General features: G+C 40.8%; 1 protein-coding gene across 1 annotated transcript in view; it reads left to right on the top strand.

Moving 5' to 3' along the window:
* The window catches only part of LOC310759029 (dystonin-like), a 306438-nt gene extending 294245 nt beyond the window's left edge, over window positions 1–12193 (top strand). The window contains exons 98-102 of the mRNA XM_083605788.1: window positions 3512–3629; window positions 7349–7548; window positions 7995–8105; window positions 10235–10358; window positions 11132–12193. Coding sequence (XP_083461914.1) covers window positions 3512–3629; window positions 7349–7548; window positions 7995–8105; window positions 10235–10358; window positions 11132–11397 — 819 coding nt within the window. The 3' untranslated portion in view covers window positions 11398–12193. The remainder of the gene's footprint in view (window positions 1–3511; window positions 3630–7348; window positions 7549–7994; window positions 8106–10234; window positions 10359–11131) is intronic.
* Window positions 12194–25387: the final 13194 nt, after the last annotated feature.

Below are 25387 nucleotides of genomic sequence, written 5' to 3'. Positions count from 1 at the left end.
GAATATTTGGGAGGGGAATCAGTTGTTTTTCTTTCTTTATTTCACATTTCAGTAAGTGATTGTTTACTTGTACATATTAAAGGGCCCTCAGACTTGGTGTGTGGTGTGTGCGCTGTAACATTTGGAAAGAATGTTGTTTGAGCACCCCTTTTCAGGTACTTTCTGCATAACTGGCACATTAATGCTTTAAAACCAAAACCAGTTATAAAACCAATATGGAGAGAGGAAATATGTGTTAAAAGGAAGTATGTCTGGAATGCATGTTACATTCAAAGAGCTATGCTTTCAAACTACTTGCATAAGAACATGTGGACAGGCTATAAGAGACCTAAGGGATTTTGCAGCATTTCCAGATCACTAAATTGAAGGACCAGCATTTATGTACTTCCTAAAACTTTGCTTTTGACAAAGTACAGCAGAAGTACAATTTTGCACACTTGTTCTCCTTAGACCAGTGGTGGCGAACCTATGGCACGCATGCCAGAGTGGGCACTCAGAACCCTCTCTGATAGCATGCGCGCAAGATGGCATGCAGGGCCATTACTGGGGGCTGGCAAAGGGACAGCCGCTCCCCCCCTGCCATTGTGGGTGGGAAACGCTCCCTAAGGTGGTTGGCGGATGTGCAGCTCCCCCCCCCCCCGCCAATGTGGGCAGGAAACGCTCCCTAGAGTGCACACTGCCTGCAGTAGCGTGGGGTAGAGTTGTGTGCTGGCCAACCAGCTCCCCCCCCCCCAAACGCTGCAATTTAAGACAGACAGGGCGCTGGGTAAGGAAGCATGGAGACAGTGGGTTGTGATGGTGTGGGTTTGGATCCGAAGCAGGTTTGGATTTTTATTTTGGCGGGGAGCGACAGCTCGGCTAGCCATCGATTAACAGAAGGGTCTGTCTCTTACCCTTGAGGACAAACAGCAGGCTCGGGCTGTGCTGCTGTTTTCAAGATCCAAGATGCAGAGCGGGGTGAGGGTGGAGAAGGAGCCTGCCCTCCCATGCCAGGGAGGGGAGCGCTACGCTGGGCCACGCTTGTGCAAAGCAAAACACACGGAAGAGGGGGCAGCTTTGCAATGTGCCACATCGGGTTGCTTCTGCCTGGCTTTTGCATAAGCCTGATTTCCCTGCCTTTCCCACCTCCTTTTTTTGAACTCAGAAGGAGGTTGCTCTTTCACCTGTTCTGGAGAGTGCAGACCGGGTGGGGAAGAGGGAGAGCCAGTGAGAGGGTGGGTGAGGTGCAGAAGGAGTGAATGTCATGAAGAGGGGCTGGGAGAAGTGAAGGGGTGGAGGCAAGCTGCTCCTTGAAGACACCTCACAACAGGAGACCTTGCTGCCTGCACGCTGCGAAGCCAATGAGCCTCAGTTCTCCTTCCTGCCCACCCAATCCCCAACCCAACATACCGACTCCAGCTTCCCTGGTGAATGGGCCAGTCACAGGTTTCCCTGAGTCCCACGCTGAGTCCTCTGTCTGTCTCTCTGTTTCCTCTCTGCTTCTCTCTTGTTCTCTGAAGCTCGGGAGAGAAGCGCCAAAGGGGCCATAGAGAGAGAGAGAAACAAACAGACATCTATACACACCCACACACCCACATCCAGGGAAAGTATCCTGAGAGCGCTCTGCCTAACAGCCCGCTTCGCAACACACACAAGTGCTGCGGCTGCTGGGGTGCCAGTAACAAAAAAGAGCAAATTATTATTATTATTATTATTATTATTATTATTATTATTATTATTATTATTTTATTTTATACCCCGTCCACCTGGCTGGGTTTATTTATATTTATTTATTTATTTGTATGTGTGCATGCAGACAATCATTATTATCCCATATTAAATTGCCGTGTTGGCACTTTGCGATAAATAAGTGGGTTTTGGGTTGCAGTTTGGGCACTCAGTCTCTAAAAGGTTCGCCACCACTGCCTTAGACCCTTGGAGGATGCCAGCTCCTGCCCCCACCATGCGAGGGGTTTTTTGTTTGCCCCCCCCCCACTCTAAACTGATATTTGTGTTAGTGAAGCTGCGTATTTGCAACTGAAAATTACCACATCATTAAAGTTGGGGAGACTATCCTTCTGGAAGGAGATGTGAGCTCTAGCATTGGGGAGGGGGAGTCTGCAGCCTTCAAGTTGTTGTTTTTTTAGGGCTTTTTTTTTACAAATATAAAGTATTCACAGAATTGCAGCATTATTACTTTGAGTTCAAAGGATAGTCTTGCTGGTGCTGGCCAGTTATTGGTTTACTTTAAAATGCTGCGTGTTGGGGTAGTATAATGGAGTTCAGCCAGCATCTAACGAAGTAAGAAAAATGAAACTTAAAAGAATAAAATAGACAGTAAAAACATTTACTAGAAAAGTGGAGACAAGCCACTAATGGTTCAATAGCTACCTAATTAATGACACTCAAACCCTTGGCCATCCAATGAGGCTGAATGTTGGAAGATTCAGGGCTGATTAAAGAAAGTTACTTCTTCATGCAACTCATAAACTGTGGAACTTACTCCCACAGGAGGCAGCAATAGTTTATCAACCTAAATGAATTTAAAAGAGGATTGGACAAATTCATGGATGAGAGGGCTGCTTAAGGCTGCTAGCCATGATGGCTGTGTCCTGCCTCCACAGTTGGAGGCACTATTGATTATGAAAACCAGTTGCTGCAAACCACAGGAGGGGAGAGTGCTCTTGTACTTGAATTCTGCTTGTGGGTTTCCCGCAAGCACCTGGTTTGGCCACTGTAAGAGCAGGATGGCCTAGATGGGCCATTGCCCTAATCCATCTTATTCTTACTTTCTTCTCACACTGGCTATAGAAATACACATAATGTGTGGGAGAATGGTCACAAAATGCTAAAAAAATTAGTACCCCTTGAAGAAGGGCATCCCTGAAGAAAGATAACTGGATCCCTATTTGTTACATGATACAACACTTGCCTAGAAAAGCCCTTTAGTGGCTATTCTAAGGGGCAGCTTTCCAGAAGGCAAGAGGGTGAAAAAGAAATTCTGAAATAACAATAAAAGTTTGTTTTTCTGACTTATTCAGTGGTCATCACTGTAATATTTGTTCTGTGGATCAGTGTCCTCATAATGAGTTCTAATCCATATTTCGGTGGAAATATTCTTATCATTTTTGCAAGGAGAGATCAGTGAAGGTTTTAGTATTGAGAGTACAATTCCATGATACACTAGCTTCCTGTATTACATGACTAATTTTTCTCCTTTGAAAAGATCTGAGAAACATCCATGTGGCTCTCAAGAATCAAGGGGGGGGGGCAATCAAACCTAGCAGCATTATACCCTTGTGCTCTGCCTCCCTCCCCTCCCCCACCAATCTCATTGCTACCTTTTGGGTTAATGCAGTTGCATTCAACTTGAAAACTATTATGCATAATGCAAAACTCTTTGGTGATTTTTCTACTAATGATTTAGGAGCTTCTTGTGCGTGGCTAATTTTAACCCTCTTGGCTTGGAGCGCACTGTGCTGTTTAGAACTTGTAGGAAACCTTGAGCTTGATTTCCTGTCTTCCTGCACAGTTTGGTGACTCCCAGCAACTCCGTCTTGTCCGCATTCTGCGGAGCACTGTTATGGTTCGAGTTGGAGGCGGATGGATGGCACTTGATGAGTTCTTAGTGAAAAATGATCCTTGCAGAGGTATGTAGGAAGACTTCTTTACATATGACTATTAAACCCATTAATAGTGTATATACAACTGCTGTCATGGATTAACTAGGGTAGAAGAGGTTAGAAGGATGAAATGTAAACTGTATAAATCCCTGGTTTAGTTAAACACTGATTCACATGCCCTACTTATATACATCTTGCTATTTTTAAGGACTACCTACTGAAGATACTGTAGACCAGAGCTTTCCAAACTCTTTGTCGCGACACGTTAATGTGTTGGCTGCAGTGTGTAGGTGTGTCACACAAACGCTCCCCACGCTCCTCCCAGAGCTGGAAAGGGGTTAGTTTAACCTCTGGTTTGCTAGTAAAACCGAATTACTGTGTCGTGGAATGATGCAAAACTGAATTACTGTCCTGAAATGATGCATGTTTAAAAAGTGTCTCACCAACATGAAAAGTTTGGAAAGCTCTGCTGTATACTCTGGCTATGCATTGCATTCACCATGTGAGAGGTTGACTTGCAAGGAATTTCTTTGGCTCTCTCACACCAACAGAATGAAAAGCTGTCAGGAACACAGAAACCACACATACAGGAAAGGAGGAAGTGCTGGTTTCTCTTTCCTGTCCATTGGTTATCTCCCCTTTTCTCTGTTGTTAGCTAATTTTCCCTCAGAGTTGGGAGGGGGGAAGAGCAGAAACTGTGGTGGGACCACTCTTATGGTGAGTGTAACATGTAGCCTGGCTCATGGTGAACAGCTGAAGGGGAAAATGGCTCACTGGTTTGTGGCCTAGATCTTCCAAGGATTCTAATCTATTGAGCCCAGATTTGTAAGCAGATTTCACTGTAGCATCTTAACAGCCTTATAAGCCTAAAACCTGATTCACAGAAGAGGGTAGCCTGGGTTTAGTTGAAATCATTTCTGGGTCCTAGGTCTGCCTGCTGTGTGTGTTGATAGAATGCAGTAGGCATGGGATTGGTTGGGCTAGGCTCACCAAGAGGTGAAGTGAAGCAATCACTTTGGGGGGGGCAAAATTCCAGAAGTTCAGTGGAAATGGTAAGTAAAATAGTGACTACTTGCTAATCCCAGAGGGAATAATATAAAGGGCATCACCCAGTTTTATGTTGTGAATGTACAAAGGAATGTTAAGATGGGGTGGTGAACGTAGTGTTGTATTTCTCAAAAATGAAAAGTAGCTACAGAAAACATTATTGAGCATATATTAGATTATTTTTCTCTGTAGTTAAAACTGTGAATTCTATACGTAATGCTGCAAGTTCAGACTGAAAAGTAAACGTTGTGGTGGTATACATGCTTCTTTGGGCTATATATTTCTTTTTCCTAATGCTTACTTATCCAGCCACCATTTTATCAGATACAATTGAAACTACAACTTAAAATTCCTTCTGTTTAGTAAAGGATCATATGACTGGATGTTACCTGTCTTGCTTCAATTCTGTTTTAATTATGTTATGCTTGAGTCACATTTTACATTCCTGCTGTACAGGAATAAATGAGATAGTTACACAGCCTACATTGATCCACCTGATTCCATCATCCCATCTCATACTCTACTCTGAAGAATCTTAACAGGACAAAAGTGGAATGTAGCATTCTGACTGAATATAATTGACTCCTATAATAACACATTACATGTGCTATTTTATTCCTACATTGTGAGATGCCTACAATCCACCCATGTTCCACCTAAGTCAGGTGAACAGTACTTGATTTGACATATTTATTGTTGCTGCTTTTAAAAAACAACAACAGCTGGTATCTCCAGCTGATAATCACCAAGCTTCCCGTTACAGGAATTGGGTTCTTCAACACCAGTGTATACAAATATGGAAGATGTGATGGCTGCTACTGTAGTTTATGCCTTTCCCTTCCTCCTCCCGCACAACTACGAGGAAGCATTAACTTCTGTTTTAAATTAACCACAGCTTTTTATCATCCGGATCTGGACAAAATGTGGTTAATCTTAACACTTATTTAAACAAGCCAACTTCAGACCATAGTTTAAGAAGATGACTTGTTTCAATAAACCATAGTTAAGGTTAATTTGGACATCTAGGTTTGGACATCATGCAAAACTGTAGTTGCTTAAAGCGGAAGCAGAAGCTTCTTATCCTTTCTCGCGGCCACACCAGAGGAGGACAAGGCAGGGGAGAAGTAAAGAGCTCACTACAGCTCATCACTAACATAAACCATGGTTTAGCGTTATGTGTAAATTGAGTCAATATGGAGAGATTATTTTTTTCTGAAACAGGTTTTCAGCAAGGATAGTTCATTTGTGATTTTCAGTATTACTGAATATGAGTCTGAATTTTTTTGTTTTCCATTTGTGGGGTACTTCACCCACAAAATCCCTTTCAAAGGACAGCATAATTTCAGAGATAAACCTGTCTCAAAAGGATGGAACGTAAGATTGCATTCTTCATCAAATTTGCCATGGAAACACTAGCTCTTATGTGGAAACTAAATCATATGCAAACCTGTTGGGTGTCTTAATGGTGACTAGGTTTCATTCTATTAAAGCACTGTATGATATGTTGTGTCCTCATTTCATGCAACCTTAAGAAGTATGAAGATAGAACTTCCCTTTTTGAAGATGGCAAAGAAACCACTTGCTTTCTTTTTTTTACCTACATGATGACATTGGGACTGTCTGCAGCTGAGCTTACACCACGAGTGGTTTCTTTTGCTGAAGAAAACTCCATGACCTTGCTTAGGAACACTTTGCGAGAACTTTTAATCACTTAAGATCTGTCCTCGGCCTGCAGCTTTGAATCTTCTTGCATATGCAACTGCTGTAATTGATTTCTTCTCCTGCTAACAATTTTCTTTTAATATGACCCATATCCTGTGTCATTTTTTCTAGTTCATCATCATGGGAGTAAAATGTTACGTTCGGAATCAAACTCTTCAATTACCACTCAGCCTACTATAGGTTGGCAAACCCCTCTCTTTGTCTCTCCTGTTCTTAATGTTCTTTTCCATTTCCTACCCACTCTGCTTTGATATATACAAATATATATTTAACACAACGCTTCACGTTTCACATTTTTTAGCCTTAACACTTATTGCACTGGCTGGTGCTTGAGAGCTTGCTTCTAAATTTCCTTTGACACGCTCGGAAAGAGTGTTTCAAAAGCAATTGCCATTAAGACAGAGAAAACCAAATGCTAACCTGTTTACGCATCTGAACCTTGTGGGAAGTTCTCACCTTTGCCTCTATACCTGCGTTTGTCTGTGCCCAGCATCCCATCACTTCTTTACAGTTTGGGAGTTTCTGTTTGTCATTGCATGTTGCCCAACTGCATTACTATATAGCTTAGAACTAATATGGTTTTTATGCTTTTCTCTCCATGTTTACTCATCGTAGCCAGCATCTGTTTCTGAATCATCCAAACAGTGGTAGCATTAGTCAAATGGGTCTTCAGGTTGAGTCTGTGCATTGGTAACCAAATAGCATGTTGAGCCATTCCATTATCATGCTGATTTATGTTGACAGCAGTTCATCTCTGCTAGCATAAAATGTTAGATGCGCAGTTCATCTTTTGCTAGCGTAAAATGTTAGATGCGCATATTCTGCAAATGAACTTTTTTTGTCTCAAACAAATGCATTACTCACTAATGTGTTTGAATTGTTTGGCCTGTTTGTTTAGCTCTAGCAAAGCCAGCGATATGGACAGGCAGACGGGGAAATAATCAGACTTCTCAATTTCTCTCTTTCGCATCCTCTAGCTAAAGGGAGGACAAACATGGAGCTACGTGAGAAATTCATTTTGGCAGACGGAGCTAGCCAAAGCATGGCTGCCTTCCGACAAAGGGGACGCAGATCACGACCTTCTTCAAGGGGTGCTTCACCCAACAGATCCATGTCTGTGTCAAATCCACCTGCTCAAGGAACTCCAACATCAGCTCTTGCTGCCAGCACACCCAAGGTATGACTGGAGTGGTGCAGATGAAATTTAATGCAGTTAATAAAATCAGACCAAGCTTGCTACAGTTCGCCATAATGCTACCCTATAACAAATAGGGGAGATACTGGTTATTTTATTTTTCAAAGAAAGCTAACAAAAGTTTTTTATCGTTTCCTCCCTTACAATCGCAGCGGTCGTGCAAGCCTGGGAAAAAACATGTAAGCTAATTAGAAAAGTGGAAAAAAACAATAATGAAAAAACCATTAACCCACCATTGCATTTTAAAAAGCACACATACATTCTCTTTTGTATAGAATGCTTGTCAACTGTTCCTGCTTTGTTTTGGTGTCATTTTGTTTTTGACTTTTACTGTGAGATTCAGTATTCATAATCTGAATATTCCTCTCCATGACATTGTTTTCCATCGCCTGTTCTTCACCCTTGTGATTTGCCATTGTTCCATACAGACACCCCATCATTTAACACGCAACTATGGTAAACCATGGTTGATAAACAGCAAAACATCATCTCCCTGTAAACCTCCAGAGTGCTCTGAATATCAAGTGTCATCCACAGAGGTACAGTAATGGATGGATATTCTAGTCTAACATTCACTAAAACTATCCTGTTAGCTAACATTCACTACAGTTCCTTGCCCAGCTATGCTGTACCTTCCTTACATATTAATGCACTCCGTTTGTTTTCAATCTTCTATCCAGCAATTTTACTTTCTCTCTTTTTAAATCTATAAATTGATCAGTCATTTGAGTTTGTTTGGGTCTTGATGAGCATGTCTTTAAATTCTATATAATGATGGTCAAACTAGGAATCAGCTCTGTACATGTGGAGTCTAAGATATTTATAACTGAAATCATCTAGTTTGCTCTAGATAAGCGGTTAGATAAATATGAGATCCTGGTGCATTACCATTCTGCCTAATGAAAAGTTATGTGAAATGCAAGAAGTTTCAGATTCCTGCACTAACATTAAGTCAGTCCAATATTATTTTACCTAATAGTATGCCATTGGTGTTCTGGCTCTGTTTGACCCCATTTATTACTTAGGCCTCTCAGAGCTAAGCACACCAAAATCAATAAACTAAAACACTTTCTATTCCATGCTGAACTATGGCCTGAGTTTAGTTTCAAGCCCATCCCTTCCCAACAGCTCAGAGCAAGAAATGGCATTAAAATAGAAACTATAAATACTATGCTTAGGAAACCTAGATAAAATTGTGAGATTGCATTGCAACTATCCCATATCTGCTTTACTCTGGCCATTAAAAATGAGTGAAAATAAAAATATCTTAGAGTGTATCTGGCTCGGTCCTCCAAGAGAAAGAAGTTCCATATATCTCAAGGAGCCACCAAGAATGTCTCACTTTGTGCCCTCATGGTACAAACACGCATTAAAATTAATTATCTGGTGATTGTGGAACACTGCGTAGGTGGCAGCCACCAGAATATTTAGGATCTGAAGTATCTTTAAGTGCCAATCCTGGGGAAACAACCCAAGCTATAATTTCTCAGTTCTCATAGGGAAATGGTTGTTTGTTTAGAACAAGGGAATATTGAGAACTGAAATACATAAAAGATTGAAAGAGTCTACTATGGATTAAGGAGCCAAAGATTAAATCAGTAGACTGTCTCCTGCTGACATAATACTGCTGTCTTCTCGCATAATACAAAATTAGAGTATGCAGTACATCAATGGTTAGCGCTGAGAAGAATGTGTTATCACTGCTCTTGCTTGTGGCGGCTACCACTTCTGCTACTTTCCCTCCAGCTTTTTCTACAACTAACTTCTGAGATTTTTGTATGGCTTTGCTTACTAGGTAGCGAAACACCTCCTTAGCTATCCTTCCCATAAAATACATTTATTACATGTACAGAATTATTACTCCTAAGTATCCATAGGATTTAAAACACAATACAGAATATGAATTGCTGACAGTTTCTAATATTATGCTTTCTTTTTCTCCATACTTCAGCAGATAGCATAGCCTCAGTGTAAACTTCCTATTTGCATTTAGCTATTACTAGCAAACCAAAGAAGTGTCAGCGCAGCATTTTAATTGTCCTCCCTGGTCAGAATTAATTCCATATTTCCTTGATGACTAAACAGTGATCCTTCAGTCTAGTCACACAGTGGTGCATTTTTCAGAAGCATAGGCATGTTACACATTGTTGCAGAAAAAATAGCAAAATGTCTTGTCATAGAGTAAACTCATGATTTTGTAGTTTAGAGTTGACTTCATCAGATACATGAAGTGTGATCCTAAGTTGGCAGGTATATTACATCTTGACATGTAAATATAAAAAGCCATTCTTTTTGTTTGTTTGTTTGTATGTTCATTTATACAATGTCATCAGTGTACAAAGCACCTTACCAAGTTATGTAAGCAAAACCAGACAGGTTCTTGCTCTCAAGAAGCTTATAAACTAAAAATTGATAACTGGGAAACATTGAGGGAGGGAAGGAAGAGATACAGTGACAGGTAAAGTGCTTTACATACTAGATATTATTACCATTTGGTTCCCTTTCCAACTCATTAACTAAATATTCCTATGTCATCACTTTTTGGAATAGCTTTTTCTTTGCCATGCATGTTCCGAAGAAGGTGATATGGATGGAGTCCTAAATTCAGCTCTTGTTTGTTGCAGAACATAATGGGTTTGTTTCATTCAGTTCTCCTTGTGTCCTACAGGGGACTCCAATACAAGGGAGTAAACTTAGATTGCCAGGATATCTGTCTGGGAAGGGTTTCCATTCTGGAGAAGACAGCAGCCTCATTTCAACAGCAGCTACAAGAGTCAGGGCACATTTTGCAGGTGAGCACTGGAGAGCTTGGAATAAATGTCTCTGGGATGCTAGTACCTAATACAAAGAGTCAAAAGTAGACTACTGCATGTACAAACATTGCATTGGATCTGCTTCTTTGGGAGGTTGAAATGTGGCAGATCCTGCTTTGAATCAAGGCCTTGGTACTGATGAAATTCTGGTTCACTGAAGGTGGGATGTAAAATTGGAACTGCATATTGATATCATGTCTAACTTGTGAGTTTCATGATACCAGAGCAGAAGGAGCTAGAGTGAAAAGTTCCACTTGTGATACAAAGCACTTTAAAAGGGAAATAATTGGCATTGAAAACAGTAGATTGCTTTGACTCATATCCACCAGCTGCACATAACAGAGGGGCTCTGATGTACCCATGTAGGATTGAAACAGGGCATACTTGATGTGCCCAGTGGGTAGCATCCAGAACGTCCCTGCTGAATGTGACGAAAGGACCATCCAGTCCAGCATCATGTTTTCACGATGGCCAATCAGGATGGGAAGCCCACAATCAGGATGTGAGTGTAGCAGCAGCCTCCTTACCAGTGAAACCCAACCACTAGTGTTCAGAGATAGAAGCTGCCATGACCAGTAGCCACAGTTAGCTTTATCTTCTGGTTTGTAATGAAAGAGCAGCACTCACTTGAGTAGACTTCTGGATGCCCATAATGGAGCACCATGAAGCTCTTGATGATGCCAGTACAAAATCAGCCTTCGTTATCCCTGCTCACTCTAATTGCAATGGGTGTATTTCTCCTCCTCATGCAGACACCAGAAAAACACCAAGCAGACCTGGAAGTCGAGCAGGAAGCAAGGCTGGCAGCAGAGCAAGCAGCCGCCGGGGCAGTGACGCATCTGATTTTGACATTTCAGAAATTCAGTCTGTGTGCTCAGATGTATCAGAGACTGTTCATACCCCAATTAGGCCAACACCCCGACCCAATTCTCGCTCAGCATCTGGAAAACCTTCCAAAATTCCAACTCCACAAAGAAAGTCGCCGGCCAGCAAATTAGACAAGTCCTCCAAGAGATAGTGTGGTCGGCTCTGTCAAGACCACCTTTTTCCTGTGCATTAAATATTTAAGTTTTTAAGATGTAAAATATTCTGTAGAAATTATTGTGAAATATTACGAGAGTTGGATTTTTAATTTTGCAGATGGCCTTATTTGTGTATTTGTCTTGTTTATTTTATGTGTATGATTTTTGTCAAATTTTGTTTCGTTTATGCCATATCATATGTGAAAAGGAGAAAGTTTTTTTTCAATGTAACTAACGGTTGTTTGCAGTAATGTGTAGAGAGATCACTAAAAGCAATTACTGAATGTACAATTGTCTTTGCGTCCTAAGTCAACAAGGCCTGTCACTTCATCATTAGATTAACAGTAAAGGATACCTCATAACTTTGTCTTAATACAAATGAAAAAGACAACAGTCAACATTATGCATTTTGAACTAACGCAGTGGACTCGAAGAGGCATGTGGCAGGGATACTAAGAAACAGAAGACACAGTTCATACTGCAGTTAATCAAACATTATCCTACAGAGAATTCACAGAGAGAGTTACTTAAAGAGCACTTGCCAGTACTTCAGTACTCCAATATTTTGCAGCATTTTCTGTGCCATTGCTTTAAAGGCCAGACACCATCTGGAATCTAGAATTATTACACTTGTATCAGAATGCCAGTATAATCTGCATTCACGTCAGCGTGAGGTTTTCTTTTGCTTGAGTGGATGATAGCACTGTATCATTGGACTCATTTTATATCAAAGCAGTTTTGCTTGCAGAAAGAAAAGGAAAAAAAATTATGAAATAAAGCTTGTCCCTTCTCTTTGTTGCTACTGTATTCCTTATATCCCATGGAGGTGTGTGTTCTGTGTCAACTTTACGTCGTACATGATTTGCAAGATTCAGATCATTACTTTCAGAACAACCCTTATTTTTTCCCATTTCTCCATCACATTTCATGCAATCATTGGATTCCTTCAGTATACCAATTTTTGCACGTCATAAGGCACAATACACCATTCATGCCTTCAACAAGAATTCCATACTGTTGACCAGTGAATAAAATAATACTGAGTGAATCAGTGTGGAGAAAGACTAGGAAGAGGTCAGATGAATTGAGGCAGAGCATGGTTTCATTTGCAAGCAGAAAAAATGCACTAGGAAACATCTACATTTCTTCCGTGGAATTCTGGTAATTGTATCTCTTCGAGAGACTACAAATAAAAAATGGTATGTTTCCATGGTTTTGAGGGGAAACTGTGAGAGTTAAGCTCCCATTTCACACACATCCAGTGGTGCAGGAGTGGGTGCAGGTAGAGCAATCCCATACAGTGGTACCTTGGTTCTCAAACTTAATCCATTCTAGAAGTCTGTTCCAAAACCAAGGCGCGCTTTCCCATAGACAGTAATGCAAAACAGATTAATCCATTCCAGACTTTTAAAAACAACCCCTAAAACGGCAATTTAACATGAATTTTACTATCTAACGAGACCTCTGATCCATAAAATGAAAGCAATAATCAATGTACTGTACTATAAAATAAATAAGACAGTATTGTAGATGATAAAAATTAAAATTATTATTTTTTCTTACCTGCACTGATGTTAGTCATTGTTTGGATGGGGGGAGTGCTTTTATCCATTTCCACAGTCACACAGTCGGTAGCTAAACTGGGTTCCACACAGTCACAAAAACAAATTAACCAAAAAAGCCTAAAAATCAAAAAATGCAAAATAAATAGCAAAACCAAAAGCGCCAAACTTAATCCATTCTGGAAGTCCATTTGACTTCCAAAATGTTCAAAAATCAAGGCGCGGCTTCTGATGGGTGCAGGCACCCCGGAAACAATAGCCGACAACCACATAGGACGTTCGGCTTCCAAAAAACATTTGAAAACCAGAACACTTCCAGGTTTTCAGTGTTTGGGAACCAAGGTACTACTGTATTACATGGGTCAGTGTAGTGTTGCAGTTAGAGTCAGACTGGGACCTGGAAGTCCCAGGTTCAGTTCTCTACTCGGCCATGAAGCTAATTGGGAGATCTTGGGCCAATCCGTTTCTCTCAGCCTAGCTTACCAGGTTGTGGTGATAAAATAGGGGAACAGAGAACCATGTGTACCACCCTGGGTTCCTTGGAGGAAACGTCAGAGATATAAATGTATGTGTTTGCTTATTTAACCACATAGGCTGGATCAACAACCGCTGCAAGGAATACAAGGTCAAACAGGATCACAAATGATTTATATTGTGAAGGGGTGAAGAACAGTTCTTGATTATTTTTATTACAGGTTTAAAAAAGATACTTTTACTCCTCAGTATTGACCCACTTTCCCCTCTGCTTTTATTACATTACATATTTCCCTTACACTTATGAAATGACAGAGCCTTATGGACTCCCGCTGCTAAGCATTCCTATAGCACTCTTATTTTTAAAGTGCTTTCAAAATCTTTAAAGATTTAGATTTAAAGTTGGGTTGTAAGTTAGGTTGCTCTTGCTGTAGTTTCCCATTTATACATGGGAGAGTGAGGCTGATTTGCTCAAGATCACACAACCATTATGGCAGAGGGACTTTAACTCAGCCTTTCTGGATCCAAGTTCTTCATCTTGGTCCCAGGAACTCCCAGCAATATTACAGCAGGGCACAGAGAGTATCCAGGTGGTAAAAATTAGGTGTGATCATTCTATATTACACTTAATACCTCTGGGAATATTTGCTTCTAACACCAGAACACAATGCTTTCCTCAGCAGAAATGCCTATTTTTGGTTTTGGATACATTCTCATTATTTTTGTGTGCCTTTTACTTCTTTGGAGCATATGTGTTTAAATTAGAGATTTAATACTCCATTTGGATTTTGCCTAGCAGCAAAATAACAAGCCATACTTGCCACTAAACAGATGGTTACTTGTGGTTCCTGAACTACTGATGAACTTGGTAAGCTTTAAATGGCTTTGTTTTCTTTGTCAAAGTTAGTCTGAGCAGCTGCCCACAATTCCAGTACTGGCAAAGCGTGAGAGGTGCTCATTTGTGAGATACTAATTATTCTTTATTCTAATAATCCTCTGAAGGATTCATAGTTTGACTACAACTTGTGGGTTTGACTAGTTCAATGGATTGGTTTTCGGGGGCCCTTGCAGAAGTACATTTTATGGTGCATTCATTATGATACGTGGTCATTATGTTATCGGAGCAGTCATACACAGTCCCACTTTTGATATTGTTTGCACCTGCAAGGGTTTGGAGGCAGTCACACTTTCCATTTCCAATCAGTGTGTATCCCTTAACTTCCTGCTAAAATCCTGTAACTTTCTCTACCACAGATATTCTGGTTTATTTTTTTGTTGTGCTATAGCTCTTCCAGACAGTAATAACGTGGTAGCATTGGAGCAGCATTGCAGAAGCAAACTAAAGCAGGATAAATTCACCTCTAATGCTCTATTACAGTGCCAAGACCTTGTTGCAGGATAAGCCCACAATAAAATAGTCTACAAGGTCCCTTACTCAGTTCTTACTGAAGCATGCATGGCGGGGCCTATACAGTTTCTTTTTACAATATAGTGGTTTGTGAAATATTGGTGTCACCTTTGCTCATATCGCAGGCAAGGATATGCAACAAAGGGGGGGGGGGAGTACCTCAGTTTGACCTATTTGTATACTGTTCCCATTTAATGTGGAGATCTGAACCACTTAACACATTACAATGTACTGTCATAGAGATCATGTTATTCCAGGCAAATCAGGGAACTTGTATTACGAAAAACACTTGCAGCCCACTTTTGCACATTGCAGTGAAAATGTGCTTTCATATCCAGAGATTTTCTACGTGCCAGTATGATGTTTATAATGAAGCACACATTTGATCTGCTTGCCTTTTTAAAAGTCTCACCCAATCCTCAAGAGCAGCTGCATTAGAACTGAAATTAATGGCTGCCTTTAAGTCAAAAGAAGTTACATCCGCACCACTCAGTCATTCGTTCATTGTGCTAGCTGGTAAGTTTTTCTGTTCTCTTTATTTAAGGTGCTTACATTAACACTGTATCTTTTCAATGTAGTTTGCTTTATTCTAACATGGCAGTCAAAAGAATGCCTCACCAGAGAGAGCCTTTATTTTACAGAGAAACAATGAAGTGCAGTGATAAGAAACTAACTTTCATTAAATGTGACCTTTACAACGCTGGACATTATTTCTGCTTCTAATATTTATTTGACACAGTCCAAGAGTGAAAATGCAAAGCAGTTTCACCAATATGATCCCTAACTATTTCAGAGTGTGGCCTGGCAAATCACCAGAAAACTGTAGGCCTCTGAATGTGGTGCCCTCCTAGTCAGCCTCGGTTTACCTCAGAAATGCTTTGATGATTTTTTGCGCTTCCAGCAAACGACTATAACAAACACAATTCTGTTTTCATGCCTTTCATGGTGGAAATTTGATTTTCATTTGTAATGCCTCATCCTTACGTCTGGCCATTTTCACTAAATCCTGCTGCAGGTTATATGTTGAGAAATGAATGGCAAATAGGGCATTTTGAAATGTCAGCATTTTTTTTTATAATCGTTAAGAAGAGTTCAGGTTTTCTTATTGCATCTTTGATTCTGGCTGAGGCAGAAATAGCCTTTGAAATGAATTTTCAGAGGCTTCTGTGTATTGTCATGAGTAAATGCAAGAAGTAAAGTGACAAGTGAAGAAGCAAAAATAAATATACGTTAATCAAGCCTCTTCAAACCAAAGAGAAGCACTTGTGCAGCCCATACTTCTAAACTGAGGTGATCATGGAATGCGGAGATGACATTGTACTTCCCCCTCTAGCTTTCTCACAAGCCAAAAATTGTGATATTAATGGGAAAACTTTTCTTTAGACTAAATAGCTGTTTGCGTGTCGAGACCCCAAAGCCACCCCTTTCTTTAGACTAAATAACTGTTTATTGCAGCTTTTGAGCAAAACACGATCTATAGAAGGAGTTAAAATAAGGGGGGAAAGGATATATGGGAGATGGGTTAAGGAGTTTTCATCATACAGTAGTACCTCGGGTTAAGAACTTAATTCATTCTGGAGGTCCGTTCTTAACCAGAAACTGTTCTTAACCTGAGGTACCACTTTAGCTAATGGGGTCTCCCGCTGCCGCCGCGCGATTTCTGTTCTTATCCTGAAGCAAAGTTCTTAACCCGAGGTACTACTTCTGGGTTAGCAGAGTCTGTAACCTGAAGCGTCTGTAACCTGAAGCGTCTGTAACCCGAGGTACCACTGTATAAGTTGTTGGAAATATGAATATACCAAACTGTCAGTTGTGATGCATAGAACACAATAGAAGGTGCCCAAATGTTCTCAGTTTTGTACGGAAGGTGATGGCTGCTCCTTCCATTATTAAAGCACCATGCATTTGTCTATCCATCATGCATGCATGACCCAATGGTGAATTTCGAGTAGGGGGAACATAATTCGACCAATTGTAGAGAGCTTGCTAGTACTCAAGACATATTCACACCATACGTTTAAAGCACTCTGACCCCACTTTAAACAGTCATGGCTTCCCCAAAGAATTCTGTGAGCTGTCATTCATTAAGGGTGCTGAGAGTTGCTGGGAGATCCCCCTAGTCCCTTCATAGAGCTACAATTTACAGAGTTTCCATAGAAGAAGTGTGGATTGTTAAACTACTATGGGGAATTGTAGCTCTAAATTAATATCAGGACTTAATCCAAAAGGGGGCTTACAGCTGGGCAGCTCCACATTACGTGGTAAGGGGACCTGATTTCTGTCTCGCATGCTGTCACCTGGGGGTTGGATATAACTATTTGCAGCAGAGCCTCTGTGGTCTCCAGTAAGTCTGGAACACTAGTTTTTTCCTTGATGAGACATACCCTTAGTTCAAAGGAGGCATTCATGGAGAAGAACCACTGATATAAACAGGCTGCTGGCCCTGCTGAGTACAGTAACCCAGTCAGATCTTCCAGGAGCTCTGGCAACATAGATGCTGGCTAGGCAGTCATTTCAAAAGTGCACGTGACGTGTTTTTAAGTTGGGAGAAACTGCCAGTTGTAATTTTTTCTTTTAATGCATGAAATAATTTGAATTCATCCTCCCTATCCAAAGGTTGGTTGAATATCATAACCTGCCAAGGCCTAACACAGAAAGGCTTATTTTAAAATCTGAGCTGTGTCATAAAGTGAGTCTGCTCTGACTCCAGTGATGAGTGCCTGTCCGGTGTATTGAGCGATGCCTGGTGAATCTCAGGAAGAAAGGTGGAGCATGACCTGGGGGCAAAGGGCTGGATGTTTCCCATCTCTGATTTAAATGATCTCCCCCCCCCCCCCCGTTTCTAACATTGCTTAGCATGGCACCCTAATTCAGCCTCCTTTCATGATAATCCAAATGACTGCAGAAATCTATTCCCTCATTGTGCCCTTTAATTATTATTTTTGTGTGTGAGAATAGCTGGTTGCCATTTGGATTGGCCTCACTTTTGTTTGTTGTAAGCTTATGTAAAGAGCCTTTTACTCTTTGTACTAAACTACTTCAAAGAACAGTGGTGCCTTGGTTCTCGAACTTAATCCGTTCCAGGAGTCCATTTGACTCCCGAAACGGTTCGAAAACCAAGACGCGACTTCCGATTGGCTGCAGAAGCTTCCTGCACTCAATTGGAAGCCATGGAAGCTGCTTTGGACATTCGGCTTCTGAAAAACGTTTGCAAACCAGAACATTCACTTCCTGGTTTGTGGTGTTCGGGAGCTGATTTGTTCAGGAGCCAAGCCATTTGAGTACCAAGGTACCACTGTAGTTAACACATAAGCTGTGTACACATTACCGTTTACTGTGGCTCCAGGGCACTCTCACTGCTGATATTTGAAGCCAAGCACGTAAATTAGCCACAGTCCATATCTATCCTGAAGTTTCTTGAGATATATTGCTGTTTATTGCACTTTCCCCCAAACTGGCTTCCATCTGATTTGAAAAGGTAAGCTGCAATAAAGCTGAGCTGTGTGCATTAGAGACACATGTTGTGCATGTACAAATGATAACACATGTGCAGACGACAGCTTAACTGAGCAAGGGTTCGGAGGGGTTGAAGATGTGGAGAAACCAAACAGGTAATGCTCATCAGGGGAAGACATTCCGCTCCCTCCCTGGTGTGTACAACAATGTAAAAATGCAACCTGAAATGCAGTGAGAGGGAAACAACTGTGCTGAGTTTTAAACTGCTAATGTGTACGTAGCCAATGCCATCGTCTATCAACATGCTGTTTTTCAGCATGAAACCTCAGCATGTGTCTGGCTGAAAGTCTAAACATTCAGAACTCTGCTTTTTCCCATCAGAGCTATAAATAGCTGGCACATGAATTTGTTTTATACTTGGCGGTCAGCAGTCTGATGACAGCGAAGGAGAAAAAACCCTCATCAGAACACTGAGCACCAAAGAAATGCAGCCCATTCAAGTCCATTTTTATTTCCTCCTTGATTTTTACAGTTTGTTTTGTTTTTATTGGGTTTGGCCAATCTCTGCTAGAAAAAGAGCAATGCTTAGATGAAGTTCTTCTCATAAACTCGGGAAAAAGTTCAGCAGAAATGACTGAGGTTCCTTTCCAAATTTCATGATGCACAGGAATATATATGGTGGAAGAAAGAAGCTGTGTTGCACAAGCGATAAATCTCATCAGGGTTGCCTGAATAAAAGGACATGACTTTCGGAGGCCCAGAGGGAAAGCTTCTTTTAGGTTCTCCCTATGGGAAAAAAGCTGGAGACACCATCTGCTCACAATGTCATTTGCATAACCATAATTCCCCAGTGTGCACCAGATGGCATTTTGTTAGCCACGTTTGTTTGGACACAATGTTCAATTTTGTTTGGTTAACCTTTAGGGATTTTGACAGTTTTCCCATAGTTAAGGGATTTTGTGCAAAGGTAAGTTACCCCAACCCACAAGGCATTCTGTTGCAAAGTGCTTATGATTGTTTTTCAGGAACCCTGGCTAGCATTTCGACAGTGGAACAGGATTAGAATTAGTTACTTGGTTCATGTTGGATGGACACATTACATTTTTGCAGTATTTGGTCTGGGGTTAAGGTATCTTTCACACCCAAGGTGTCAACTCCCTGTGATGTTAGTGACAGATTCATTGTTCTGACCCAGCCAGTATTTCAGAATGCCCCTGGTTTAGCCACTGATAAGCCTATGCCAGGTCTTATACTAGGCTGGGAAGACAAGGTGGTGTCTAAAATAGGAGCTGGAAATAAGCCCAAACATTGTAAGTCTCTTCAGATCATTATGCATCCAGATTCTTCTTTCCAAGAGAGTCCTAGGCCCTCTGATTACAACACTCACCTCAGAATATCATAGGGAAGTTTAGGGAAGTTTTTAATATCTAATGCTGCATTGTTTTTAATACTTGATTGGGAGCCGCCCAGAGTGGCTGGGGAAACTCAGCCAGATGGGCGGGGTATAAATAATAAATATTATTATTATTATTATTATTATTATTATTATTATTATTATTATTATTATAGCAATGCTTGTTTATTAACTGATCCCCCCTGCTGCTGCAGCCGCTGCCCTTAGCAGGAAAATTATAGACATCTCCATCTTTCAATAATGTCCATTGAGTGAATGGAAGACAAAACTGGGTAAACAGAGCCTTCCAGTGCCTCTACACAAGTCTCAGTTTTGCATGCCAAGACCACATCTAAATTGAGGATGATTTCTAACTTACTCTGGACTAACCTGCCATTGACCAACAGACCAAAGCGCTGACTGACAGGCTCCACTAAATTCTGACTATCAATGGGGAAACCAGAGGGTGGGAGCGCTCAAATATAACTCACCCTCTTTCTACTCTCCACAACACTCTGTCCACCTGTGCAACACCTTCTTTTTCCTGGAAGTAATGGAAGTAATGTCACCATGGAAATAATCGTTCACCAGCACCTGTCTTCCTCTGGACCAAAAACATCATTTCTGTTCTATACAGAACACCCACCTATTGGGGACTAAGTGCACAGAATACAAAAACAAAATCAAATAGGAGAGGAAAAAATGTTGATTCTAACACTGCAGTTAAGGGAATAAACAAACAACAACAAAATGTGCTAAGATCTAAAGTGCTTATAATTTTAAAGGGCTTATATTTAAAGTGCTAATGTATAACATATAAGAGAAAATATTGAGAGAAAGCGGTGAGTGCTAATAGATCTACAATCAAGTTATGATATTTCACCCCATCCTCCTCCCAGCCTAACCTTACCATACAAATCAGCCATCTCCATCTGGCTACCACCCAGGTCAGTACACTTCTTCTACCTGGTTCTCACCGAGGACGTTAATCTCCAGTAAGGTAAAGGTAAAGGTACCCCTGACCATTAGGTCCAGTCGTGACTGACTCTGGGGTTGCGGCACTCATCTCGCTTTACTGTCCGAGGGAACCAGCATACAGCTTCCGGGTCATGTGGCCAGCATGACTAAGCCGCTTCTGGCGAACCAGAGCAGCGCACGGAAACGCCGTTTATCTTCCCGCCAGAGCGGTACCTATTTATCTACTTGCACTTCATGCTTTCGAACTGCTAGGTAGGCAGGAGCAGGGACTGAGAAACGGGAGCTCACCTTGTCGCAGGGATTCGAACAGCCTATGGTGGGACTGTTGTATGTGTACAAAGGTCTGGTTGGTTTTGTGAGTCAGGATGTTGCCGGCCTGGTGTATCATGTGAACCAGTCCACACATGAGGGGAGGAACAGCTGACACTACAGCAAAGAAGATTCTTGTTGTCTGCCATGATGCAATTCCTCTGTTCAGAACAGACATGCTCAATCTGACATCTTGCTTTTCCCTGCCAAGGAAAACATTGGCCTCTCTGAGCCTTGAGTTACAAGGAACAAGTTAGAGGAGCTAAATTAATGGCACCTCCTGTTTTCTCTTCTACTTATTAGAACCACGACAACAAAATATGCAAATAAAGAACATGTTATAGCTGTCTCCATAGCACTGACATAAAGAGACAAAGAGAGAGGAAGATATCTCCCTCTGCCTTCTGCTCCTCTAATTCAGAAATCTAGCATTTAGCACAAGGATGAGAAAAGTCACATCCAAATAAGGTAAGATGGAAAAACTTTGGCACAGCCAGCAACCGAAAGTCTGAAATGTAATGTGGGGTAATCTATAGAAACATGAAGAGAAGTTTGTGCATCAAAGGGAAAAGATATAAATCAGAAGCTTGCTCTGGAACAAACAAACAGAGTTAAATAAGCCAAGGATAATAATAACAAAGGTTCTGGAAAGTCATTTTGGAGAATTAGATGAAAAGCAGAATAGTCAGAAGTAGGGACTTCAGGGCCTTGGTCAGAATTCCAGTATTAGATACAAAGGAGAGCTAGACACCAGATTCATCCAGAAAAGGTGAAAGAAAAGGGTGTGCAGGAATCTAGCTTTCTTTGTACAATCAAATGGCTGGTATACTCTACCTTAGAGCAGTCACTATGTACATTTAAGCGTTTGAACAGAATATATTTTTGAGTTGCCGTTTTTGCTTGTTCATTTACATGTTTGCTTTTATGGCATTTCTATCCCACTTAACCTTATGGTTTAAGGTCAGGAATATTGTAAAAACAAGAACAAATGACACTAAATCAATATTATATAAATATAAAATTAAAATAATCATTAAAATAACTAGTGTTAAAACACTATACAAATGCAAGTGAATTAGAGCCCCAAAGATATGGGCACACACATGGTCATTCCAAGGATGGAGCAGCATTGCAATGAAGGCTCTTTCATGTACTGCCACACACCCCTGTTGGTGGAATCACAAGTAGGACCTCCCCTGCAGAACTTCATGCACAGCATAGGAGGAGATAGATTTCACATGTATAATAATATTGATAGTATGAGGGAAATAAACACAGAGAAGGAATGATTCACATGTGCAGCCAATGATACTCATCTCGTTCCCATTTAATGAGGAGATGCACATAAGTTTGGGACAGATGAATCCATGGATTTGGGTTTCTCTATTTTTCCATAATTCTTCATGAGTTTGAAATATGTTTTTTTTTTTAAAAAAAAGTCCTCATGAACATTCACCAGCATTTAAGGGCAAATTTCCCCTGAGTTCAGCATGATCCTCCACATTGTGTGTCCCAGAGCAACCTCACTCAATGTGAACAAAGCAAAGCTACAATACAGTATTTGCTGCTCCTTTCAGTCCCAGTTTTTATTTTCATTGGCAGCTTTACATGCTTTGCCATGGGAAAGGTTTACACCATTCCTATTCAATAGAAGAAAACCTTACAGATGTCAAGCACTGTTTTGAAATGTATTCAGCTTGTTGCAAGCATTCTGTATGGACCATCCTTCTTTTAACTTTCCCAATGGCCTGTCAGCTGCTCTACAAATGTTTTGCCACTGCCTTATATGATGGTTTTTTAGAAGGAGCATGCATGCTTTCTCTCTAAAGGAATAGCCACACAATACAGGAGTCTCCTGCTCATGTATTGCCTTAGCTGATTCGGGACCATGCATAGACAATCACTTATGGGTGCATATGGGGATGAAAGGCATCTAGTACAATCCACACACAACATCACTGTTTGAATGTGGATGTGAATTCTTATTTGGGCTATTCTAGATGCAAAAAATTGCTGACTGCAGCTACATTTGGTGTTTTGAATATTGCCCATCCAACTAATCCAAATTTTGCATTGAAAAGAATGCTGAATACTCTTATACTGCACAATTCTACTTCTGCTGCCCAGTAGCCTCTCTAACTACTAGATTGCCTGGCTAAATACTTTCTGAGTCTGGTATTTCAGCAGTCATTGCCATGCATTTTCACATATATCTTTGCAGTAATAAGGAATAGGAACTTCATTTTTTTTAAAGGGAAATGAAATTCTTGGGATGCTGAAGCCATTGTGTGTGTGCTGTTTATGTTCCCACTTCCATGTTGAAAATTATTCAGGATACAACAGAGCTTTGAGAATGAAAAGGCAAGGATCATTTTTCTGCTTGAGTAGTATATTTTTTTGTGTCCTGCGAATATGACCTTTTCTTTGTGCAATGGAAGAAACTGATGTAATGGTGCTACATCTAGTACAATGAAGTGCATTGGGATCAGAGCCAGCAGAATATTTCCTTCCAGCGTCTGCTTCTCCAATCAGCTTAATTATGAGCAATTGTTTGGGTTGTTCTGCAAAGAAATATTAGAGAATGGAAAAAAGAAGCATACCTCAAACCATTATTTTGCAACTGATTCATGCTTTGGCAGGAACCACAAAATTTTCTGCTTTACAGCTCTGTGATAGTATCGTTGTGGATCAGCCTTGCCATATAAGCACAAATCCACCCTTTATTTTGACAAGGTTCTAGTCAAGGCATTTGAAAAATGAAGAAATCACATGAGCCATTGGCTGGATTTCTTTACTAATCACAGGCATCCTCATCTCCAAGAGATCCAAGACTTGCTATTGTTAGCACCTCCAACATTCAGCTGCCATGCCCAATTTTAGTGATGATCTTTCCCTCCCTCCTCCTAGACTTTAACAAAAAAATCTCATTAGTGTCTGCCTGGAGAGCAAGCCGCTTGTTGTGAAAAGGAGTTAGAAGAACAGTTGCTGGCATATAGCAATTGCTTACTACTTTTTTGAAACTTGTAGCCTAAATTGAACAAAAGTATTTCCTCCATGCTCTGCATTGTGACTTTTTCTCTACAGGTTTAAGGTAGAGAAGCACATTCTCACCCCATGGAATTGCCAAGGAGTGAATAGGAAAACCTATGAAGATATGTTAACAGCTTGTTTGTTTTAAAGCATTTTTACTGTCTTTTCTCACAATGTCTTGTCCTTCTCACAGATGTTCAAGAAATAAAAAGAACTACATTTGTAACCAATGAACCAAACAATATCTCATATGTGTTCTGAGTTCCAAGAGAGCAATTACACATTTACAGGGTTTCATCATATCTAAGATCACACTGAGGAAAGTATATGTCATAAAGATCTTTCCAAAAGAGACATTACAGCCAGGTATATTGCCAGATATGCCAGACTTGATTTGCAGGTCACCTTGTAAAAGATCCTTTTGACACAAATTCAATTAAGGAATGGCAAATCGCAAAAGACTCTGGTGTTCTTCAGTTGATTTCTCTCTCTCTCTCTCTCTCTCTCTCTCTCTCTCTCTCTCTCTCTCACACACACACACACACACACACACACACACCCCATGACTGCTATGTTGCACAACAAGTGGTCTAAGAACAGATCTTGGTGTGTTTTCTATTGGCTCCCTAGAACAAAATGTGTTAATGACACTATATAAACTGTCAGTTAATAGTCTTAATGATGTACCTTAGGATCCCTCAAATTTCCTCAGATGTTTTGGCTGAAGAGAGCCCACTATTGATTCTGATTTTGTTTTTGGCTGAAAGGACGATAGCCTTTAGGTTCGCATTTTTGGGAGGTTTGCCTTTGGCAAACTGAATTGAAATTATCCCTGGTCCCTGCTTAAGCCCCCTCACAGCAGATTTTCTGCCTTTGGACCTGGTTCAATGAGGTCATTGTGGCCCATTTCAAGGAGAAAAGAAACTTAAAAGTGCCCTTTGTCCCTGGCACTGTATTTTACTGTCGAGGCCTATGTATGCCCACCTGGAACCAAGTCTCATTGAGTTCAATGGTATTTCCTCTCAGGTAAAGTGTTCCTTTGATAGACAAGTCCCCTAGCTGAAATTAAATCTAGCCTTTATATGAGGAAATGCGAGATGAATCATGTGAGAGCCGGAGGCATAGCTGTGCCAGAAGAGGGAAGAAAAAAAAGAGTTTGTAGGCTTTGGCAAAGGACTCTGATAACTGGGTTTGATGCTATATCAAGCCCTAGATAATTGCTAATTGAAAAGTTGCTGGCCATAGAGCTGTTCATATTTTGAGAGTGTATTTTGAAAATAATATGCTGGGAATTGATGAGCAGCTGCACATAAGAGACTTCCACTGCTTAATAAGAAAATATATCCCACTGCAATATTGTGCCAACAAGGCAAGAG

Source organism: Podarcis filfolensis (genome assembly GCF_964270895.1).
Source record: "Podarcis filfolensis genome assembly, chromosome: 3".
Taxonomy (NCBI): domain Eukaryota; kingdom Metazoa; phylum Chordata; class Lepidosauria; order Squamata; family Lacertidae; genus Podarcis; species Podarcis filfolensis.
Note: the sequence above shows the minus strand (reverse complement) of the source record. Positions and strands in the feature narration are given on the sequence as shown.